At 44.4% G+C, this 23,294-nt stretch overlaps 1 protein-coding gene across 10 annotated transcripts in view; it reads right to left on the reverse strand.

Moving 5' to 3' along the window:
* The window catches only part of AGAP1 (ArfGAP with GTPase domain, ankyrin repeat and PH domain 1), a 489,058-nt gene that overhangs the window by 357,987 nt on the left and 107,777 nt on the right, over positions 1-23,294 (reverse strand). The window contains exon 1 of one of the 10 annotated variants that reach the window (XM_075934051.1): positions 5,988-7,738. The exons of 5 other annotated variants lie outside the window; for them this stretch is intronic. In XM_075934051.1, coding sequence (XP_075790166.1) covers positions 5,988-6,822 — 835 coding nt within the window. In that variant the 5' untranslated portion in view covers positions 6,823-7,738. Of the gene's footprint in view, positions 1-5,987; positions 7,739-23,294 lie in introns of those variants that run through there. 4 more of the 10 variants (XM_075934049.1, XM_075934048.1, XM_075934047.1 and 1 more) reach the window with 4 other exon arrangements.

Genomic DNA, 23,294 nt, shown 5'->3' on the forward strand with positions numbered 1-23,294 from the left:
ACAGAAGGCTTTACTGAATGGCTGGAACAACATAGGAAGTTCTTAGGTAGCACAGAGACTAGAAAGTTACAGCACAGTTCATCTGGGTCTGTCCAGAGCCCAGTGGGCTCAGACCCCTCTCTGTCCCTAATCCAGAAGCATGTGACCAGCCTTCCAGAAGCCCCATACATTATACCACACCTAACAGCCCTCATACAACATTTCTTCTGATTCCAGGTTCCTGATTCTTCTGATTCAGCATAAGCTTAAACCAGTTAACTGCCTGCGGTGTGGCATGCCCAGCTGGGCTAGAGCAGCCCCCTACCCATGACACAGCGTATGCGGGGGGCTTCTCCAACCAGGGCCTCCCACACTACACTGTGGGAAGGGAGCTGCACCAGGTTGGAACAGCCGCCACCCATGGCACACGGTGAGCAGGGGGTAGTTCCAGCGACTCAGACACCGGTTAACCCCGAAGGATGCTGTAAGGCAGGATTTCCCAACTTACGGGTTGAGACCCAAATATGGGTCACCATTACATTTCAAAAGGGTCACCAAGTGTCTCCCCAGGTGGCTCTGCCTCCCCTCCTCCCCCCATTTTTTAATTGCGGTGGGTCTTCCTGAATTGTCAAAATGGGTCCTCATCTGGAAAGGTTGGGAACCGCTGCTGAAAGGCAATGCTTATCAGTTAACCAGTTAAACCTTACTATCCCTATCTTTGATATCCCAGGTTACTGGGTTTGAAAAGAAATGAAGGAAGTGACACTTTTGAAAGTCAGGGTTTATATCATGTATCATCACAACAACATGAACTTTACTTGATAATTTGCTACAAGAAACATTTGGAATTATTTTGTACACACTGTGGAATTATTTGACAACAAATTTTGTAACTGTTGCTGTGTTTGAGATCTGAACAGAGACAGGCTAATAGTTAAGTTTTAAGCTTCCTTCAATCTAACATAGTGTTTGATATTTTCTAAAGCAGAATAGGTATATCTGTTTTTCAAGTCCGATTTTTAATTCATTTCTATTACTCAACCACAAGAAAAAAAATCCACTCTGGATTCTTTTGGCATGTAAACCTCACTCATATATATGTTTACCACAGTTGCCTAGAGAAAATCCTAACAGTATGGTAAATGGCAAGACAGACAGATTAGTAATCTTTGAGAATTCTCCTTTTTATACTTGACCCACATCCAAAATGAACCAAATCCGCAACATATCAGCATTTAATTTTGCACCCCCTACAATGCTTACTTAGAAACAGAATAGTCAGAAAAAAACTGGAGAGTAATATGTTGGTGTTAAAACCTGTTCCATGTTACTAGCTCAGTACAGCATTTGGCATTAATGAAGTGAGAACTTGAAATACTCAATTTCTCAAGTACTGTTATCTAGAAAATTGGGACTACAAACAGGTTACATAAAACCAGGATCAGAGTAAATTTTGATCTCAAACAATGAATGTGAAATGTCATTTAACTAGCAACTAAATGGTTTTCAACAGCACCAGCTGAAGGGGGAAGGGAGAACCAACAGTTGTCAATAACAGAGCACTTTTCTAAATTTGACAAAGGAGGTGTTTAGGAATTGCAGTAGCCTGCACCATGTGGGTTAAGTTCTCTATTAGCAGTGCTCAGAGCGGCTCAAGTATACTTCTGAGAACCAATATCCTGCAATGGACTTTTAGACCTGCTATAGCTAGGACCCAAGGTGAGCTCCAACCCCCTCCCATTTACCTGGTGCAACCTGCACTTCTCAAGATCAGGGCAAGATGGTTGCGCGTGGGGTGAGGGCAAAGAGGAAGAGGGCTTCCAAAGGGTATATCAGTTCATCTAAAGATCTGCCTAGTTTTACAGCAGGCTACATAAAAAACACTTGTTAAGTTAGTATACGCATATTGACTTGCTTATATTGCTTTATATAGCAATACACTGAAATTAAAGGACAATTTTTATATTCCAATTGATTAATTTTATTATATGGTAAAAATGAGAAGGCAAGCAATTTTTTTCCATTAGTGGTGTGACACTTCTGTATTTTTACATCTGATATAAGCAAGTAGTTTAAGTGAGGTGAAATCTTGGAGTACGCAAGACAACAATCAGACTCCTGAAAAGGGTAGAGTAGTCTGGAGAAACTGAGAGCAACTGATCTAGAAATGCTTTGTAATTCTTGATAGGCCAAATATTACAACTGGCATGTACGTAAGTCAGGAAGATGGCAGATTTCAGACAAAATGGTGCTTGGTTTGAGGGGGGACAGAAGACTGCAATAACCAAACATGTAGAATTGCATTCAGGCAAGACTGCAGCCCTGGGTGAAAGTTACACAGCTGATGATGCCATTAATTTAGCTACTGATTTCAATCAAAGTTATTTAGAGCAACCTTACAAATTAAAACCTAATTTTTGTGTAAACAGAAAATTCAAAAAGCCACCATTGTTGCCATGTGGTGTATACTTGAATAGTGGACAAACAATAATCCTTCCCCTTTAATGCGGTGACCTTAATACCAGTTCAGTTTTTAATCATCTGGCTGTATCAGTACAGCTGGCATCCACTCTGCCTGACACAGAACCTCCCCAATAAATAAAAAATAAAACCTCTTAACCAACTCATGACGATGCCTAGGATGCTTAGAATCTCTTTATCTCCTGGATTTTATTTTATCATGACAATGGCTCAACAAAGCCCACTAATTCAAACACACAGCTAATCCTTACTGACTAGAAAATTACTATGGAAATAATATTTTCCAGGCATTATGTTTTCAAGTCTGATCTAGAAAACTGGAATGTAGGTACCCCTAGCTCAAAGTGAGGGTCATTCAACATTAGCTTCGTGGAAATAAGGAGATTTTTGGCTCAGAACACAAAAGCAAAAAATTAATGGTGTAAATTGTGGAGTACAGTACTAATAAGTTCCCCAGAGTCTCTGACCTGCAGAGAAATGTCTGGTACAAGCCTGTAAGGATAACTAGATCTCAATAGCTCACTGTCATTTGCTTTATAGCTCCAGTACAAAATCTAAGGCCCCACACGACTGCCCTCCTGGTTGCTTCCTCAGTGCTTGAGTGCAATAGTTTTGCTTTAGAACTCACAAATAAATGTTTTGTTCTAAAATTTACCAAAAAATAGGATACATATGCAAACAAATGCCAAGAGTAAGCTAGTGACTAACTCAACATACCAAAAAAAAACAAAAAAACAAAAAAACCACCATCTCAAAACATAGGGTGCACACATACCTCCTGCGGGCAGACACAAACAAACATCTAAGTGGCCATTTTTAAAAATAAGTCTGGGGTCCCCCCCCCAAAAGCACTGATTTAGGAGCTGACATATGAACTTTCAATGGGACTTAGATGCTTTTGAAAAATATTGTGGTTTAGCTCCAGTCCTGAACAGTTCAGGTGAGAACTTCACCATCCACTTTAAGGGTGGTAACTCTGATGCTGGTGATGCCAATATTAACTAATTCAGGCTTGTAAAAAAAGAGAAGGAATCAAACCTTCCTTTTTCCAAAGCTAGGGGGGATGGGAAAGGGGCAAATTAAAAATATCAACAGGACTGTGTGCAGAACCTTCACCAGGGAGCACAACTGGTTTAGTTTTCCTAAAGGAGGCTCAGCTTTTTAAAGTTGGGAGAACACAGATGATGTCAAATAGCACAACCTACCTTTGGAAAGTAATTTTGCTTAAGAAATGTGAGTTGCCAGCCAAATACACATTACCTTTAGAAAAGCAGCCAATTTCAAAGCAAAAGCCACACACAAATCATTCAATAAACACTGAATGATAGGTACCAATTTCCTTTCCACTGGCGTGGAAGTTATTTTCTCACTCATCGTACATGCCTTAGGCATTCTTTGTTTTCATTCAGAATTTGTCTTAACATGTAAAAAACAAACTAAAAAAATTAGTGTCTACCAGAATTAGAAATATCAACCCAGCAAAGCAAGTAAGATTCACTGAAGGCTGAATTATATGATTATGACTAGGCTGCTTTAATAGCTTTGGTCCTCTCTATGAGAAAGAAAATGAGATGGAAACATTCCTTCTTGCTTATGTTGCTCCTTGTGATACTTTTACTGGTCATTACTTTAACCTCTGATTCTCATAACACCTTGATGAATTAAAATGTCTTTTGTTGTCTAGTAACAACTGAAAGCAGCAAAAGGTAAAGGTTACAATAAGGGTCAGAATTACAGTTAAAGGTTACAGTAAGGAGTCAAACACAGCAGAGTTAAGAACTGAAATCCCATTCTTATCTTCCCACAGTCTATTTATATACTGGAACTTATTTGACATGTCAACTCCAAAGCACCCAATCCTCCCCTTCCCCCAGTGAGTAAAGGACAAAATGAGTTAAATCTCAATTTCTTGGCATTATACCATAGCGCACCAGCCTAAACTGAAGACTAAATTCAATGGGGGGGGGGGCTTGGAAAAAAATACTTTGCTAATAGTAACAGCAACAACAAAAACCCACCAATCACAAAAAACTACAGCACTGAAACCAAACACACTTTTCTGGCCGTGGAGGAAGGAGGAAAAACAAAAAGATTGTTCTGAATTTAAAAACAAATACACGTGCGCATGCACACATACGCCCCTCCTCCCCGGGGCTAAAAACAGGCACTCCAACCTACAAAAATGGGACTCACAAAGTAAACAGCATATTTCCCTATATTTTCATGTATGCCATACAGTAAAAAAAAAATTAAGTAGGGAAAAAATTTAGTCCATATTAAGAATTGCAAATAATTTAAAATTTGCACTGATAAGTTTTACAATACTTGCATTTGGAGAAAATCTTACCGGAAATATGTTTTTGCTTAACCAGCATTGCACACACCTCTTTATAAAAATGGATGAAAAGCATTGTTTTTCTTACATATCTACCCCGCAATGTAAGAATGTTGTCGTTTCCCTATATCTCTTTGTACTGTTAAAACAATTTAAATTACAGCCTAAACATTTTGGCATGAAGCAAATATCAAAAAGCTGTGTGAAAAATTAGATTCCTTGCTGTGGTTATTTCAAACTCTACAACAGTTACAATAGCATTTACTGCAGTCTCACATGGACATATGTAATAGTTTATTAGCCTGGTGCTCGAATGCATAAGTTATTAGTTGTAGGCATTACTTGACTGTAATGATATCTACAACCTAAAGAATGCAGTCATTATTTACACCTGACCTGTTGGGTTACTGGATGCAATACTTTGCTAAGGATGAAAAGCTATACTACAGTTAACTTCAAAATAAAAACACCCACGTACACTCCAGAAACAGTTTCTATTGCACATGAAAAGTAAAACACTTTTGTCATTGAATGTACTTTGGTTGTAAGCTATTACTTTTTCTGAACCTCTTTTGAAACCTCTGAAATATTTGTAGTCTACATACTGATATAATTCATGTCACACTACATCAATAATAGCCTAGTAAAGTTACAGAAAATGGAATTACTGGGAAGTAGAAAAAATATTTTTTCATACTGAAGCTGCATAACTGAAGTCCAAGTTGATTTTAAATCTCTCTCTCTCTCTTTTATTCGACATCTTATTCCAGGGCAGGATTAAAAAGACGGCCTTAAACTGCTGTCGGCGTGGGTCCCAATTACACTTCTTACTCCCCAACTGCTAGAAAGGAGTCAACTATCAGAGAGCACTTGCCTGACCTAGTAACCTATAAAAGGCAACTCAGGCGTTCTTCTCCCCCCTTAGATAAGGAACAAGCTGCACTTGGGCCCCGTTCCACTGCCCAGGCAGTGACCAGAGCTCCGGGAAGGCGCTGCCTCCCCGCTCATGCCATGCGCCTTTCTCGGGAGCGGTGCCCTCGTGTACCTGGTGGAAGGTGGAGGCAGCCTCCGGCTGCTCCCGCTCTAGCAAAGGAAGGAGGGCGCCTGGCGCTAGTCTAAGAGCAGCAGGAGGGGCGGTGGCTTCCCGGGCTCCGAGCCTCCCTCCGCCCCAAGCCCCGGACAGAGAAGGCACCTTTGCGCGGGGAGCCGCCGATGCTCTCGCTGCTGGACTGCGCCTCCGCGGCGGTTCTGCGCAGGCTGCTGAAGTAGCCGCGGGCCCGGGAGGCGCGGGCGCCGGGGCTGCCGAAGGGCGTGGAGGTGCCGGGCCGGCGGGTGAAGATGCCGCTGAAGAAGCGCAGCAGCCGGTCCGGCGGGCTGGCCCGCGCCAGGCGCTCCGAGAGCCGCTGCAGGTCGCTGTTGTCCAGGGTGCGGTTCTTGCCTTTGCTGCGCTCCCAGCGCTCCAGCGGCTCCGCCTTGCTCAGCACCTCGCCCACGTCCAGCGTGTTGCGCTTCTCGGCCGGGCCGGCCGGCGGGGCCAGGCAGCCCGAGCTGCGGTGCCGCTTGGCCCGGGACAGGGCCCGCGCCAGCTCCCCGCCGCTCCAGTGGCGGAAGCTGAAGCTGCGCCGCAGTCGGCCCGGCTCCGCCAACCCCAGCTCAGCCTCCGCCGGGCGCGCCGCGGGGCTCGGCCACCTGCGGGCCGGCTCGGGGGCGAGGCGGCGCCTGGCCACCTGCAGCCGGCCCAGCTCCAGCTGCCCGGTGCTCAGGGTCCGGAAGCGGCGGACGCCGCAGGGCCCGGCCGCCAGCTCCTCGGCCTCCTCCTCGGCCTCCTCCAGCAGCAGCCCGGCGCGGGGCAGGCTGGCGGAGCCCGGCAGCTGCCCGCCCGCCCGCCGCCGGGCCCGAGGCGGCTCCGCGGCCGCCAGCGGCTCCTTCTTCACCATGGTGACGGAGATGCGGTAGACGGTTCTGCGCTGCGGGGCGCCGCGCTGCATCCCCTCGGGGGGCGGCTCGCTGCCGGCCAGCAGGTACATGGCTCCCCTCAGGCCGCCGCCGCCGACCCGGCCATGCCCCGACGGGCGCTCCGGGCGCGCCACGCAGCCAAGTCGCTGGGCTGGGCTCGGCGCTGGCGAGCAGGCTTCACATCACCGAGCGCCGCCACCGCACGGGGCTCGGCTCCATGCGCTCCGGCTCCTCGCCCCCTCGGCAAGAGCCGGCCGCGCCGCCTGCATCCTCCCGCCGAGCCCGCAAGGCGCGCAGGAGAAGCGGGGCTGCCCCTCACAGCCCCGGAGCCGGAGCCGCCTGCGAGTTCATTGTTTACAGGGGTTGCACGTTGGCAGAGCTGGGTCCTTTCCCCCAGTCACTCCGCGTCTCTGCCCTCGCCGATCGGAACCCCGGCGCAGTCCTCCCGGCCGGCCCTGCCCTGCCCCGGCTGCAGGCGAGGGAGAGCTTTCAAACGCAAAGGCCCGCCGCCGCCACTTGCACAGGGGCAGAGTAACCCGACCCCCACGCAAGCAGCCCCTCCAACCGCAATCCGCGCCCGGAGTCTCCCAGCCGCTCGGCCAGCGTTCGCAGAGAGCGGCGCCTCAAGCAGGAGCGGCAGAATTGAAGTGCCGGACTGGATTGCTGCTCTCCTGCGGACTCGCTAGACCCAAACACACCCGATCCCCAGCAGCAAGGGCTTTTCAATGGAAAGAAGAGGAGAAAAAACACTGATCTTCCTTCCTTAGGCGGAGTAATACTTCAAGGGAAAGTTACTCATCCCATTGCCCTACAAGACCTAGCCCCACCTGCAATCATTCCTCCTGCACTTGTTGATAGCCACAGGATCAGTCATTTAAAAAAACTGAGGGCCACAGTGGCATATGCAGCTTTTCACCTGTTGGTCTCCTGTTACAAACCAGTTCCTGTCCATGGTGTCATTATCCAAAGAGTTAGAATTTGTCACATACTCTCAGTGAACTGTCACAGGTCCCAACTGGCAGTGAAGATATTCTCTAGGTTATGTCTACACAGCAGCATTATTTCAGAATAACTGATGTTACTCCAAAACAACAAAGTCCACATCTGCACTACAAGCGGTTGTTTTGACATGATGACAAAATAATGTCAAGCGGGAGGACTTCTTACTCCAACTCCTGTAACCCTAACTGTACGAGGAATAAGGAAAGTCGGAGGAAGAGTGCTCTCTCTCTTGGACTTCTTGCTGTGTAGACAGTACCAAAAGCCAAAATAAGATATTTCAATTTAAGCTACGCAATTGACATAGCTCAAGTTGCATCACTTATCTTGATGTGCTAGGAAGCCAAAACAGGAAGGGATATCTAGAATGAGCTATATTCTCAACCCTGAAAATACTTCCAAGTTAAGACTAAAGCTCACTAGCAGGTAAAAAACTGTGCTAGAACTTCAAGTGGTTCTACTCATGGTCTATCTGGTTCCGAACACTAGAACTGGAAGGGACCTAATGAGGTCATCAAGTGCCATCCCTTGCACTCAAGGCAGGACCAAACACCATCTAGATCCGTGGCATCTAACCATTTCTGAAACAGTAGCCACTACAGTGACTACTGCTATAGCAAACTAGGCACACTCAACGAGCCAAATAGCCCCAGTGTTTAGACCAACTAGCCACACTTAACCAGCCAAATAGCCACATCTGGCTAGTGGCCAGTATGTTAGACACCAAAGCTCTAGATCATTGCCACAGATGTCTGTCTAACCTGCTCTTAAATATCTCCAGTGATGGAGATTCCACAACCTCCCTGGGCAATTTATTCCAATGCTCAACCACTCTGACAGTTAATGTCCAACCAAACCTCCCTTGCTACAATTTTAAGCCTGTTGTTTCTTGGTGAACAGTTACTTCATTTTCCTGTGTTGTCAAATCTGGCACCCTTCACAAGTAACACATTTAGAAAAAAAACAGAGTAAACTAAAGAAGCTAAGAAAATTGTATTAACACCAAGAAAGGAAACCAAAGTTTTGTAAATGATAGCCCCTATTGTGCCTTCTTTCCATCTAAAATCAGAACAAAAACCAGATACATCTATTCAGTGATACAGTCACCTTAGCATTGGGCACACCTCATCTGCGCACACACTACTTCAACTTCAAACAAAGGGAATCTGTATAACACCATACCTATGTTGTTAATGGCCCCCTGTACTGCAACACATCTAACTCACTGAAATCCACTAACAACTTCACATGAGAGAGTGAATTATGGCCACCCATCCTTGCTTTTCCATTTAACTTTTTTTGCAACAGTTCACTAACTTTTACTGCTCATTTTGCTGCCAGATAGTAAGTATCTGTACCCAAATATTCACAATTTCTTCAGTCTTTTCTGCATGGATGTTTGCAGCTCCACTCCTAGAGTAAGATAACGTTTTGAAATCTGTATGATGTTTTTTAGAATATTGAAAGTGCCACTTGATCCTAAATGATCATTTTCTGTAAGTGCAAAAGTTACAGCACATTTAATCATTTCACTCCACAAACCACCTAACCATTATCAATTTTTAGTATTTCCAGACACTACTATTTCTAGCTGTTCAGGGCTAAAGTTGTCCTGAACTGTACAGTATTTGTGGAAGCACACAATACCTCCACCAAATAATAATACAGTGTCACAAAATATTAACCTAACACTAAGACAAGGTGGGTAAGGTACTAATATATTTTATTGAATGAACTTCCATTGTTGAGAGAGGAGCTTTCACCTTTGCATGGTTGAAATACCTCACCCGGCTGGAATCTCTAATACCTTGATACCAACACAGCTACACCTTGATACCAACACAGCTACACCATCACTGCACACAACCTCACTCTAAGTCACTGTAGTATTCATTATCATTGGCTATTGTAAATTATTCCAAAAAAACTCCATGCCACAATTTCCACTGTGCTGTATCACAGAAGTAGGTTTCTTACTATGGAGTGGAAGAATCCATTTCTGTTTTAGATGACTGAATCTTCAGTGGAATGACTTTCAAGCACAATCCAATAGTCTACAAGTGTTCTTTCAACCTCTTTAAACACACTATTCTTTTCAAAGAAAACATAGTCGTTACATCCCTTCTAGTTTGTATATTTCATCATCTATTCAGAAATCACACTCCTTCTCCCCACCAGAAAAGAATAGTAGTTCCCAATGCAAAGGATGGCACATGCAAAAAGCTCTTGTCAGTGTATACACTTGGAAACCTGCAGACAGGTTTTAGATTTTTTTACAATAGAAGTTATCCTATTTCAATCAAATAAGCTTGGTTCTTGTGGGTTTCTTACAATCTGCATCATTTAGAGTAGTTCAGATACCATTCTATACAGAAAAAACACAATTCCTTTCAAAGAGACCACCAGTGGAGGATGGACAAATTTGCTTTTCAGACTGACTAGTCATGCATTATTTACCATCCTGAAACTGACATAAGCTTTCTCTTAATGCAACTAAGTTTGCTGGCATTCAAATGTGTACCATCTAAATGTGCTGTCATTGCTTCCCTCAATTACTGGCAAAGGACTTACCCCATATCATTACTAACTTTTCTGGGACATTCTTGAACATATAATATTTCACCTCAGCAATGTTCTCATTCTAAGATTACCAAAACAGGAACACATATTAGTAACATTTACCTTTAGAATTCATACATACAAGTATAAAAACTGCTGTATACCACAGGTATGAAATCTAAATAAATGTCACTCAACCAAAAAGTAAGATGTCCAAAGACTCTGTACGTACTAAAAGCAAGAAATGCCAGGAAAATATTGTTTGTTAAAGGAGTCTCTCCAGGAAATTTTTTTCAAATTAAGCAATACTATAAAACATGTTAACTATTTCATAAATATTTATAGCGAATACATAAAGCATCATTTCTTTTGGCATGTTAACCAAGTTCAAGCGAAGTCCATCAAGGCACAACTTTCAATTTAGTATGTCAGTACAACAGAAATACCGGTACTTTAAAAATTATCTCCATAGAGGGCAGGACATTTCTGCTGGCTTATTCACACATCTCCCCTTCTATCAAAATCATGCTGGACTCATGTTTTTATCATAAAGATAACTTGCTTTATCTTATACTTGAAGGCGTGCAGACTCAATGAGCCAACAGGTCTCCTTTAGCTTCTCTTCAAGGACAAACAGCCACAGGTCAAACCTCTCTAGTCCAGAACTCTCTGATCCAGAAACAATCCTGCGGTCCACAATTATTTTAGTCAGTCAGATATCTACTTTTCATAGGTGTGGCCAAGTTTCCTGTGGTCCCATAAAATTTGTTCACAGCCACCAGAACTAGCTTTCAGTGTTTTGTGCTGTTATTTAGCTCTAATTTACCCCAAAATGACCTCTAACAGCCCAGTAAGCAGGAGCAGTGTTGGTAATGCTGCTAGACAATATTGACCTCCTATGGTCCAGCAAATTCTCTGGATCAGAACCGATCGAGTCCCAAGGGTGCTGGACTAGAGAAGTTCAACCTGAACTAACATTCACTGCAAAATAAACTGCACTGATACTTTAAAATATTAATGCGCACAATCACAATACAAACAATAGTTAACAATATTATAGGTGGATATTAATGTGCTTTTATTACATATTAATTTATGAAACATCCATTATATGCTACTTGTCAATAACTCCAATATTACATTTGTTTAAACAACTATTTATTGACGAGACTAACTGCACAGTATTGTAGTGGGCCTTTTTCCTGCCACAATCCACAATACTTCAGTCCAATCTTAGTAAAGTAACAGCTCATGATACTTGCCTGAATTCTAACTTTAGTCTCAACTCTTACTTCACAGGAGAGGCCCAGAATCAGAATACAGCAGGTCAGCCTCAGGTAGATCAGCAGACCCATATGAAGATTTCCGTGCACCTCTCCACAACGTGCATGGCCTCTAGCCAGTGTCGTCAGCCTCCCACTTTGAGGCACGCAACTGGGTTTAGTTTTAAATCACTGCTGAATGAGCCTCTAGTGCACGTGACTTTTACAATGTTTAACATTAATAGTAACATTGCTAAAACACAAAGTAGTGGCATCGTTAGCGGCCAGTGCCACAGATACAAGCTGTTTCTAGAGCTGAGTTCAACTTCCTCATCATCCCAGGTCATCAGAGGATCATATTTTACAATTATTTTTAACTTGGCCTTTACTCTTTTCCATTTGAGCCTCTGGGGAGGATTAAAAATGCTCATAAAATTATCCTTAATAACAATTAAGACAATTTACTGGTTTAAAGGTTGCCAGACAACCTATTTTTCCATTTAACAGCCCAGAAAGGATATAGCAAATGTTAATATATTTCCAGCCAACAGCTTTAATTCTGAAAAACGCTCTGGATGGACAGACTCCTACATACACACGAAACTCCTAGCAGAGAATTTTTCTCTGCTCTTGAGCAAAGTCTTAACACCTCTTCTAAAAACGATCTGGCAGACTGCAATCATTCTGAAATTCCCAGTCGTAAGCCACAAGCCAGTTATTGAGACTGTTTCTAAAGATTTGTCATTTGTTTCTGTAACAATGCAAAAGCCACACCCTTTAATACAGCATTATAAAAAAAGAGACTTCAAGCTGCCTTCAGATACAAAGGCAAAAATCTGTGTGTCCTGTTAAATTTGCAACAAGAAATACCAAGCTGATCTGACAAGATGCCCAACAATCGGCGCCTGTATGGGCTGCATGAGCAAACCTATTAGGGATAAAGAGGTGATAAGAAGAAAAACACAGAACACACTGATTTTCAAGCCAAATTGGAAATTACAGTGGGAAAAGTCAGTAGTGCTTTAATAGCTTAATTTCCGGACTAACATATTCATAGATTCAGATTCACAGACTTTAAGGTCAGAAAAGACTGTCACAATCATCTGGTATGACCTTCTGCACATTGCAGGCCTCAGACCCTCCCCCACACAACTCATGTAAGAGACCCTAGACCTCTGGCTGAATTCCTCAGTCCTCAAATCATGGTTTAAAGATGAAGTTTCAGAGAATCCACCATTTAAATTCATTTAAACCTGCAAGTGACCTGCTGCAGAGGAAAGTGAAAAACACGCAGGGTCATTGCCAATCTGACATAGGAAAAATTCCTTCCCAACATCAAATATTGTGATCAGTTAAACCTATGAGCCAGACACCTGGGAAAGAATTCTCTGCAGTAAGACCTCCCCATGGAGGTTCCATCACCAGCCATTGGAGATATTTGCTGGTAGCAGTCACAGATTACCTACAATTGCAAGTGGCTAGTCTTATCCCAACCCCTCCATAAACTTAACAAGCTCAGTCTTTAAGCCAGTTACGGTTCCACCTGTTCTAAGAAGGCAGTTTCAGAACTTCACTCTGACGATTAGAAAACTGTCTAAACTGACGATAAGTCTAAACTCGTTAAAATCCAATGTATGTCATTTGTACTTATGTCCACATTGGAGCTTACTTTCAGTAACTCCTCTCCCTTCTTGTATTTATACCTCTGATGAATTCATAGAGAGCAATTATATCACCCCTCAGCCTTCTTTTGGTGAAACGAAAGAAGCCAAGCTCTGAGTCTCTTCTAGTAAGGTGGGTTTTCCATTCCTCAGATAATCCTACTAGTCTTTCTCTGCCCACATTCCATTTTGAATTACTATTTCTTAAAAGATGTGCAATTCTGGTCTCCCACAGTATTCCAGACGAGGTCTCTCCAGTGCCTTGTATAATAGTACTAACACTTCCCTGTCTACTGGAAATACTCCCCTGATGCATCATAGAACCACATTACCTTTTTCATGGCCACATCATATTGGCAGCTCATGGGCATCCTCCAATTAACCAATAAACCCAGGTCTGTCACTTCCAACAGACATGTGACCAAGTTATAGTGAAATTCTTGTTGTTAGTCCCTAAAAGCATGACCTTGCACTTTGCATTATTCAATTTAATCCAATTTCTGTGTTTTCAGTTTCCAAGGTCATCCACATCATCATCTATAATATTCCAGTCCTCTGTATTTGCAATACCTCCCAACTTTGGGTCATCCACAAATTTTATTAACAAACTCCCATTTTTTTGAGCCAATGTCAGTAAGGAAAATGTTAAAGATTGGTCCCAAACCCACTCCATGAGTAACTCCACTAACATCTTCCCTCCAGCCTGACACTTCACCTTTCAGTGTGGCCCACTGTAGTCTTCCCAGTTCTTTATTGATCTTTCAATTCTCATATTAATTCCCATCTTCTCCAATTTAATTAATAATTGCCCATGTAGAACTGTATCACATGCCTTACTGAAATCCAGGTATATTAGATCTGTGTATTTTCTTTGTCTTAAAAAAAAAAGAGTTGTCTTCTCAAAGATGATCAGATTGATCTGGCACGATCTATCTTCTATAAAGCCATAATGTTTTATCCTAAGTACTGTTAACGTCTATGTCCTTACTAATTTCTCTTTCAAAGTTTATTTTGAGACCACGCATACAACTGAGGTCAAATTAACAAACCTGTAGTTTTCTCTTTTTTCCCCATTTTTTAACAGGAAATGTATTTGGTCTCAGTGAGCTGTCTGAATTTGGACTTCTACCTCTAATATGACAATTTCCACCTCCTTATCCTCGTTTCCATTATCCATCCTGCCACTAACCTTCATTACCTTATTAAAAGCTGAAACAAAGTATTTGAAACAAAAAGTATGTGTTTCAGTGTTGGGCCATGCACAGATCATTTTTAATCTCCACCGCATCTTTGGTGCTTAGCAGTCCCACTCCTTCCATTCTTGTTTCTTTTAATTTGATATGGCTATAGAACTCTGTTTGGATTTTGGTAGGTCTTTCTTTATCCCTACACTTTGTGACCTCCAACTCCACAGAGTAGTTTTCCTTGCTGATCCTCTCATCTTCCAATGCTTATGTGTGTTCTGCTTTCTCTTAATCATGCGTTTGAGATGGTTACTTGTCCAGTTTGGTCTGCATGCTTCCCTATGAATTTTTTTCCACTTTGCTGGGATGTAGACTTCAGATAGCTTCTGCAACTTTGTCACAATAATTCCAAGTTTCTTCCACATTCAGATCTTTGAGTGTTTCAATCCGGCCCTCTTCCCTAATCCCTATCTACTTTTATCTTTCCTTTTAGTTTAAACTGAATTAGCTCGTAACTCAGAGTAGGGTTGCCCTCTACAACCAGATCTTCTGAGGTCCTCATTACTCACAAATACCAAATCTAAAATGCCATCACTTCTTGTTGGTTCAGCAACTATATGGAGAAGGGCAACTGCATATCTATTATTCAATATAAATCTATCTTTTTATTCTTTTCTGAAAGCTATCAGCACTCAAAGTAGAATTAGACAAATGCACAGCAGGGCAACTGTCAAAGATAAGTATATTTTATAACATTTAAATGGTCATTAATGGCATTCTTTTCAATCTTTTGATTATACAGGATGATTATGGCTAAGGAGTATCTAACTGAAAGTTCAATATATCTTTAATGAAGTTATATCAAGATTAAACTCTCTTCCTTAAGCAAGCACACAATTTAGCTTTCTGGATATATATCTGAAATCTTTTGGCTATCAAGGTATCTTCGTTTTTGTCATGATTAAGGGTTTTTAAACCATTTTAAAATTTCAAAACTATTAGTGTTAATCAGAACTCTCCATAATATACATATTGAAAGGCATGTCATGTTCCAGTCTTCCCTTCTTAGCATTTGTACAATTTACAAAGCACTATACATTAGGTAGCTGATCCTACATCACTATGGTTCTGTTACATTGTAATTTTAGATGGACAGCTTTTTAGGCAGTCAAGAGAATTCTTGTTTAGCTTTTTTACATGCCTGCTTTCCTTTAGTGCCAGAAAATATCCAACCATTTTAAGGCTCTACAATGAAATTCCTTGGTTTTTTTAGCATGTGGCACTTCGTAATACAAAGAGTAATTAGTTTTGCAATGCGTTGAGTGGAAAGTGCTTTGCCCTTTGATCTCGGTGTCAAAGATACCAACAGCCTGTCCGTGCGCCGCCATTGGCGTGTTCTGTCTATATAGAAAGAAAGCGCACGTCGGACATCGAGGGTGTGGAACAGAGCGTCCTTACTTGAGGAATGAGGCTTAGGATGAAAAGTCGAGAGGACAATAGGCTTGTTAATGTGAAAAGAAGAACAGACTTTGGGAATAAAGTCTGGGTGTAACCGTAGCGTTACTGTATCTTTGGAAAAAACCATACAAGGAGGGCTTGCCATCAACGCCCCCAGTTCACCTACCCTTCTTGCTGATGTAATTGCAAGGAGGAAGACTGTTTTCATAGTCAGCATATGTAGAGAGACCGACGCCAAGGGCTCAAAGGGTGGGTACATAATGGTATCCAATACTAAATCAAGATTCCAAGAAGGGGAAGGCGCCCTTCATGGTGGATATAAATTTAGGAGCCCTTTTAAGAACCTCTTTGTAATTACATGAGAGAAGAGCGAGGAACCTTCTACTGGTTGGTGGAAGGCCCTGATGGCTGCCAAGTGCACTTTTAAGGACCATAGTGCAAGTCCTGAATTCCATAAATGAAGGATGTAGTCCAAAATGTGCTGTAGAGGAGATGAGATAGGGTGTATGTCGTTCTGGAGGCACCAGTTGGAAAATCTCTGCCACTTTGCGAGGTAAGTGTTCCGCGTAGACTCTTTCCTACTGTGTAGAAGTATTGTCTTGACCTGTTCAGAACACAGGTTTTCATCCCCTTTCAACCACTGAGAAGCCACGCCATCAAATGCAATGCCTGCAGTCTGGGGTGCAACAGCGTGCCTTGTTCCTGAGTAAGGAGATCTTGGTGGAGAGGAAGAGGGTAAGGTGGTTGAATTGACATCCTGTGTAAAAATGGATACCAGGCTTGCCTGGGCCATGCTGGCGCTAGCAAAATGACAGTCGCAGCTTCTGTTCTGATTTTTTCCAGTGTCCTGGAGATAAGAGCCGTGGGAGGAAACGCATACAGAAGTGCCTTCTTCCATCTGATCAGAAGCTCATCGCCGAGGGAGCCCTTGCCGAGCCCTGCCCTCCAGCAATATAGGCGACACTTCCTGTTGTTGGACGTTGCGAATAGGTCTACCAGGGGAATACCCCATCTTTGAAATATCGCACGAAGTACATCTGCCCTTATTTCCCCACTCGTGATCCGTGGGAAATTGTCTGCTGAGGGAATCCGCAATTACATTGGCGGTGCCAGGTAAGTATGATGCGGTTATGGTTACACTGTTCTGTATGCACCAGTTCCAACACCGCACTGCTTCGGCGCATAGGGAGCGTGATCGTGCTCCTCCCTGTCTGTTCACGTAATACATCGCTGCTACATTGTCCGTCAGTATCCTTACTGCAAGACCTTTGATATGCGGGAGAAAATGTTTGCATGCGTAGAAGATTGCCCGGAGTTCCAACCGATTGATGTGCAGACGCCTCTCGCTGAGAGACCATTTGCCCTGGATTCGTTCGCTGTCCATGTGGGCCCCCCAGCCGATGAGTGAGGCATCTGATGTTATCTGTACCGATGGTTGTTGCCGGTGGAATGGAACTCCCGGCAGAAGGTTTTGCGCCTTTGTCCACCACTGCAGAGATCTTTGAACATGTGGAGGTAGCCATACTACCTTGTGAATGTCGTGCCTCACAGGAACATAAACCGTGGACAGCCAATGTTGGAGGCCCCTCAGGTGGAGCCGCGCACGAGGAACTACTGCGGTGGCCGCCGCCATATGACCCAGGAGACGAAGGCAATTGTGTACCGATACAGTCATATTGCCGGTGAGTATGGTGACGAGATCCTTGATCGCTTGAAATCTTTCTTGAGGTAAGTAAGATCTCGCCGTGCGTGAATCGAGGTTTATCCCTATAAACTTTATGAACTGCGTCGGAATAAGTGTTGATTTCTGCTTGTTGAGGAGGAGACCGACTGATTCGAATGTTTGCTCAACCGTCGCCACCATCTGCGACGCCTCCCGCTCCGTGGAACCTTTTATTAAGCAGTCGTCCAAGTATGGATATAGTATCACCTGTAACCGACGCAGATGAGCTGCTACGACGGCCAGGGTTTTTGAAAACGCTCTGGGAGCTGAAGCAAGACCGAATGGTAGACCCCGATACTGAAAATGATCGTGACCTATCACAATTCGCAGAAAACGTCTGTGAGCGGGATGAATTGTGATGTGAAAATACGCATCTTGTAAATCGAGGGCTGCGAACCAATCGTTGTGATCGAGGGATGGGATTATGGAATTAAGGGTTACCATTTTGAAGCGCTGTCTGCGGAGAGAACGATTCAGACCTCTTAAATCGAGAATGGGTCTCCAGCCCCCCGTTTTCTTTTCCGTTAGGAAGTATCTGGAATAGAACCCTCTTCCCTTGAACTGATCCGGGACCCTCTCTATTGCTCCGATAGCCAGGAGATGATGAACTTCCTGTTGCAAGAGATTTTCGTGAGATGGGTCCCTGAAAAGGGACGGGGAAGGTGGGGTGGTGGGAGGGATGGAAGCGAAGGGAATGGTGAAGCCGATATTTATGACTTCCAGTACCCATTTGTCTGATGTTATTTTGACCCATTGGTGATAGTAAGGTCGGAAGCGGTGGTGGAAAATGGGCTTTGCGTGTGCGGCAACGATTGGTAGCATCCGCTTGCCCCCGACAAGGGAGTCAAACTTGCTGTTTTGAGGCAGGCGTGCCCGTCACTCTAGGTGGTGGTGGACGCCTTCATTGGGGGCGCTGTCTAGGTCGCGATTGGTCGAACGGGCGATTTTGCTGTCTCCGAGACTGATAATCATACCGTCTTTGGTCTGGAAAATAACGACGGCGGCGGAATGGTGGTACATACATCCCCAGCGTACGAAGTGTTGTTCTTGAATCTTTTCCAGTATGAAGCACCTCATCTGTCTTTTCTGCAAATAATTTTACCTTGTCAAACGGAAGGTCTTCTACCTTGGAGTGCAGCTTCTTGGGCACTGCCGCCGTGGCGAGCCAGGATGAGCGTCTCATGGACACTGCTGTTGCCACTCCCCGAGCTGCTGTGTCCGCTATATCCATAGCTATCTGAAGATTGGCCTTTGAACACGCATAGCCTTCCTTGAGGATCGATCGTAACAACTCCTTGTCCGCATCCGATGATCTTTGGGACAGCTCTGTAAGCTTTGCGATACTATCGAAGCTATGATTCGCCAATAGAGCTGTATAATTCGCTATGCGAAGAAGCAATGTGGCCGATGTATAAACTTTCCGGACAAATATATCCAATTTCTTTGCCTCTAACAGCCCCCGCATTTTTCAGCTGTGGGTTCTTAGCCCTTTGGAGAGCTGCATCAACGACCAAGGAGTTTGGCTGCGGGTGAGTAAAAAGGAATTCTGAGTCTTTAGATGCCACAAAATAACGCTTTTCCGCCGGTTTCGAAGTTGGCGGAGTCGAAGCTGGGGTATGCCAAATTTCTGCTGCTAATTGGAGGATTGCCTCGTCCATAGGGAGAGCAACCTTAGATTGTTGCTTAGGATGTAGATTTCTCCAGAGCTTAAATTGCTTCGTTGGAGTGTCTGATAGCTGGACGTCCTGAGACTGGGCTACCCTCCTAAAAAGATCTTGAAATTCCTTTGTGTCGTCCGGAGGAGAGGGATCCCCTTCAAACACTGCATCGTCTGGGGAAGATGACGAAATATCTTTTGGAGATACAGTCCGTAGTTGATCGTCCGTATCCGATATCTGTCCCTCCTCAGGCTCGGATAGGTGAGCTGAAGGCAAGGGGTTCTGGTGACGAGGCGATGCCCTCTGCCAGTCTTGAACTGGAGGTGACTGTCGTGCTTCATGAGGAGTGTGGCAGCAACACTGATGAGAGCGAGAGTGAGGTCTTCCGTATTCAGAGGATGATCGGTGGCTCCTATAATCAAAGTGCTCAGGGGACGACCTTCGCGAGGAATATCTGCTGACATACCCCCTATGATAAGATCTAGGTGGGGAGTAGCTTGGTGAGCAAGATCTGTATGATGATTCCCGATGGTAACAGTGATACCGTTCGCAACGAGCAGAATAGCGAGACCTTGATCTCCATCGCGGGGAAGGCATTGTTTGGCTATGAGACTACACAAGATGTCTGACCCTCGCTGAATGAGAGGGAGAAATTGAAGGTTCAGGTGATGGTGAAATTGAATGTCTCGGTATTGACTTCATAGCAGCCTTTGTCGGGACTGTAGAGGCAGGAGGAGCCTCCCTCCCTTGCACTGATAAGGAACAAATGGCAGGGGGAGGAATGATATCTGCAGCGTTATCAGGCTGCTGTACTGCCATCCTGCCCGGCACCGCAGCCAGCTCCTTGTCCGCTGCAGCTGCGAGAGTAGTGTGATCCGCCGGTGCCGACTCGGCACGGTGGGGAGAGCTCTGTCGGGCCCGTTCGTTTTGCTCCCCGGTGCTGTCTGCCAATGCCGCATCCGGTGCCGAACACGGTGCCGGCTTGTCCTGGCTTATAGTAGCCGTTTGCGGTGCTGCTCGAGTTTGCGGCTGGGCAGACGGTCGCGGCTCCAGCCCTTGTGGCGGTGCCGATCGCTCTGTGTCAATCGGGCTCTCAGTGGGGCGCAAAGCCGGTGCCGATAACGAGCGGCTTGGCATTACGGATTGCACCTGGTGCGACCTTCCTGGTTGTCTCGCCGACCCGGACGTACCAGGCTTATGTCCCTGACCAACTCGGGACAGTGAAGGAGGCGGAAGAGAGCGCGTAGGAGAAGCTCTCTTCTTTTTTGACACCATTACCGCTGGCGATTTTGATCTCTTTCTCTGCCCTGCGGGAGACTCTGAGACCTGATCCTCAGGAGGCTGTAAAGCCTTATCACACAATAGCAGTTTTAGGTGCATATCTCTTTCTCTGCGTGCCCTCGGTGTCAATTTCGCGCAGTGAGTGCATTTTTGTGGCACATGCGCTTCCCCTAAGCATCTCACACAGGCTTCGTGCCCGTCAGATGCCGGCATGGCTTCTTTACAGTGAGCACCCCGTTTAAACCCCGGTGACCCAGGCATAATGTGTTCTCTTTTTTTTTTTTTTTTTTTTTTTTTGCACCTAACTAACTATATTAACCCAAGTTGACTAACTATCTTTCTTCTTCTCTTCTTCTTCTTTTTTTTTTTTTTTTTTTTTTTTTTTTTAAAGGACGGCTTCTGTCTGAGGAGACAAACGGCGTTCCGCCAGCAACCACGGGCGGCTGAGAGGAACTGACGGGGGGGGGGGGGGGCGGATTGTTGCAAAGGCGCGAATGCCGCGCGCTGCGCTCGCGCATGCGCGGTCCAGCCCGACTACAGCTATGGAAATTTCCGACCAGCAGCGCCGGGACGGGACCCGACACCTGGAGTGGAGCACCCACAGGGACCACTCGAAGAAGAACAGTTCAGTTCAATAAAATGAGATATGATTTCATTTTCTTTTCTCATCTAGAGATAAAGACAGACTGCTTTCCATCCACTGTCACTACAAATCAATGTGCAATGAAAGAATAGGAGAAGACATCTGGATAAGAATAGTATTATGCTGGAGGGTAATGGCAATCCAGAATCTAAACCCAAGCTCCATCTCAAGCCACAGGGTTTTGAATTAAGTCACTGATCTGTGTTTTGTGTAACTTAAGCAGTCGTCCATTAAGTAAAAGCCACTGTTCACTGTGGGCAATTCTTTTGTCAGCAAAAGATTAAAGTAAATAACCCCAATCGAATTCGACATACGTGGTATAGGCTTACTAATCAAAACCCAATATTTGCCAAGTCACCTCACTAGTGTATTAGAAAGGTCAATTCTGTCCATCCTCACTTTCTTTAAATGCCTGGGAAAACAAAATTGTCTTCACAGCATGCCTCAACCGATTTGGGCTTTTCGTACCAAGGGAGAAATTAATGCAGGAGTTAAGATCCCTTCTGCAAAATGCCCTGTCAGCAAATCACCTCTTCTGTCTAAATGAGAAGACTGTAGTGAACATGCCTCTGCTAATGCAGAGGCAATATCTCAGATAGGAAGGTCCGCAGGCCAAATGTGGCCCACCATGCCATGGATCTGACCCACAAGCACAGCAGGAGCCTCAGTGAGGGTCCCTATTTGCCCTGGACACAGCTCAGAAAAGCCAGCTGCAAGGTCCTGTTTCTCTGCAAACAGATGCGAGCCTGGGAAAGGGGGGGGGGGGGGGTAAGAGGCTTTGCACACTGCCCATGCTCCCCAGCACAATCTTAGTTCCCATTGGCTGGTTTCCGGCCAATGGTAGGTGCCTGTGTGAAGAACAGATAGCCCACAAAGTACCCCCCCCTTGGGCTCACAGCTGTTCAGATGCACAGGGCCCCACAGCTGGCTGCTCTGAACAGCCTGCCAGGGCATGGAAGGCAGGAAAGCTGCTGGCCAGGAGTCACACAAATAAGCATCTCCCAAAGCCTGCCTCTGGCACCCCCACCTTCCCTTTCCCTAGCCCTCTGCACCATCACTCCTTCTCTACCCCACTGCCCCCATCTCCTTCATCCAAATTCCCTCCCACATCTACACTCAGTCCCTTACCCCAAGCTCCCTTCCATCTCAGCTTCCATCCCAGAGCCCGCACCTCCTCCATTAATATCAGAGAAGAATGCATCCCTTGGACACTTACCAAATTCTTGGTGTGCCCCCCCCCCCCACCCCAGTCCTAGACCAAAACTTTGTTTTGAAAATTAACTACTTTAGTCCAATTATAAAAAACAGGAAGAGGAAACATGCCTTATAAAAATAACAGATAAATACGTGAATTCCATCATAGTTTCATTTATGAAACATTGACAAGCCACCCTAAACCTTTATTTTATCCAAAACACTTAGCTGGGAAGGCTTCATTTAGTGCAATACAGATCTAAGGAATTAAATAATGTTAGTGTTTCCTTTTCAAGATGCAAGTTCTTCTAAATTTCAAACAATGGTTGTCCTCTCTAATAGTGTGCCGTATGTAATTATAATGGCTGTTAGACTATATGGCATAGTAAGAATTTTTCTCTTTTTAATTTTGACATGTGGATTTTTAATGTTTTTTCACTCCCATTTATGTCACATTTATTTCCCATCCATATGATTCTAAGCTCTTTTGCTCACATATTCCATTTCCTCCTTTTTCCACGTATTCTCATGTCTAATAGGCCATACGCACCTACGAGAATAGCTATAAAGTGACAAACAATTATGCTGTAGATGAACTTGACTGCAAGTTCTCTTTAAACAATCTCTACTAAGGGAAAGAGTTACGAAGGTCTCTGAAAGTATTCCTGTTTCTGTTCCTCCACATCGCCTACAACATCCCAACTGCAATCAGGTCTATACTGAAATAAACTAGCCTTAAGGTTGTCTTCTCATTTATCTCTCGCTGTTGATGTCAGAAGATTTGTGCAGCAGCTGACGGCATCAGCCTCTCAAAGTAAAACACAATATTTAAAAAATGCATAAGCTATTTTATTCAGATTTTTAAATAAAAGCAAAGGTTTTAGTCACAACGTGTATTCTATGTATCTAACAAAATAATCC

Source organism: Pelodiscus sinensis, chromosome 7 (assembly GCF_049634645.1).
Source record: "Pelodiscus sinensis isolate JC-2024 chromosome 7, ASM4963464v1, whole genome shotgun sequence".
Lineage (NCBI taxonomy): Eukaryota > Metazoa > Chordata > Testudines > Trionychidae > Pelodiscus > Pelodiscus sinensis.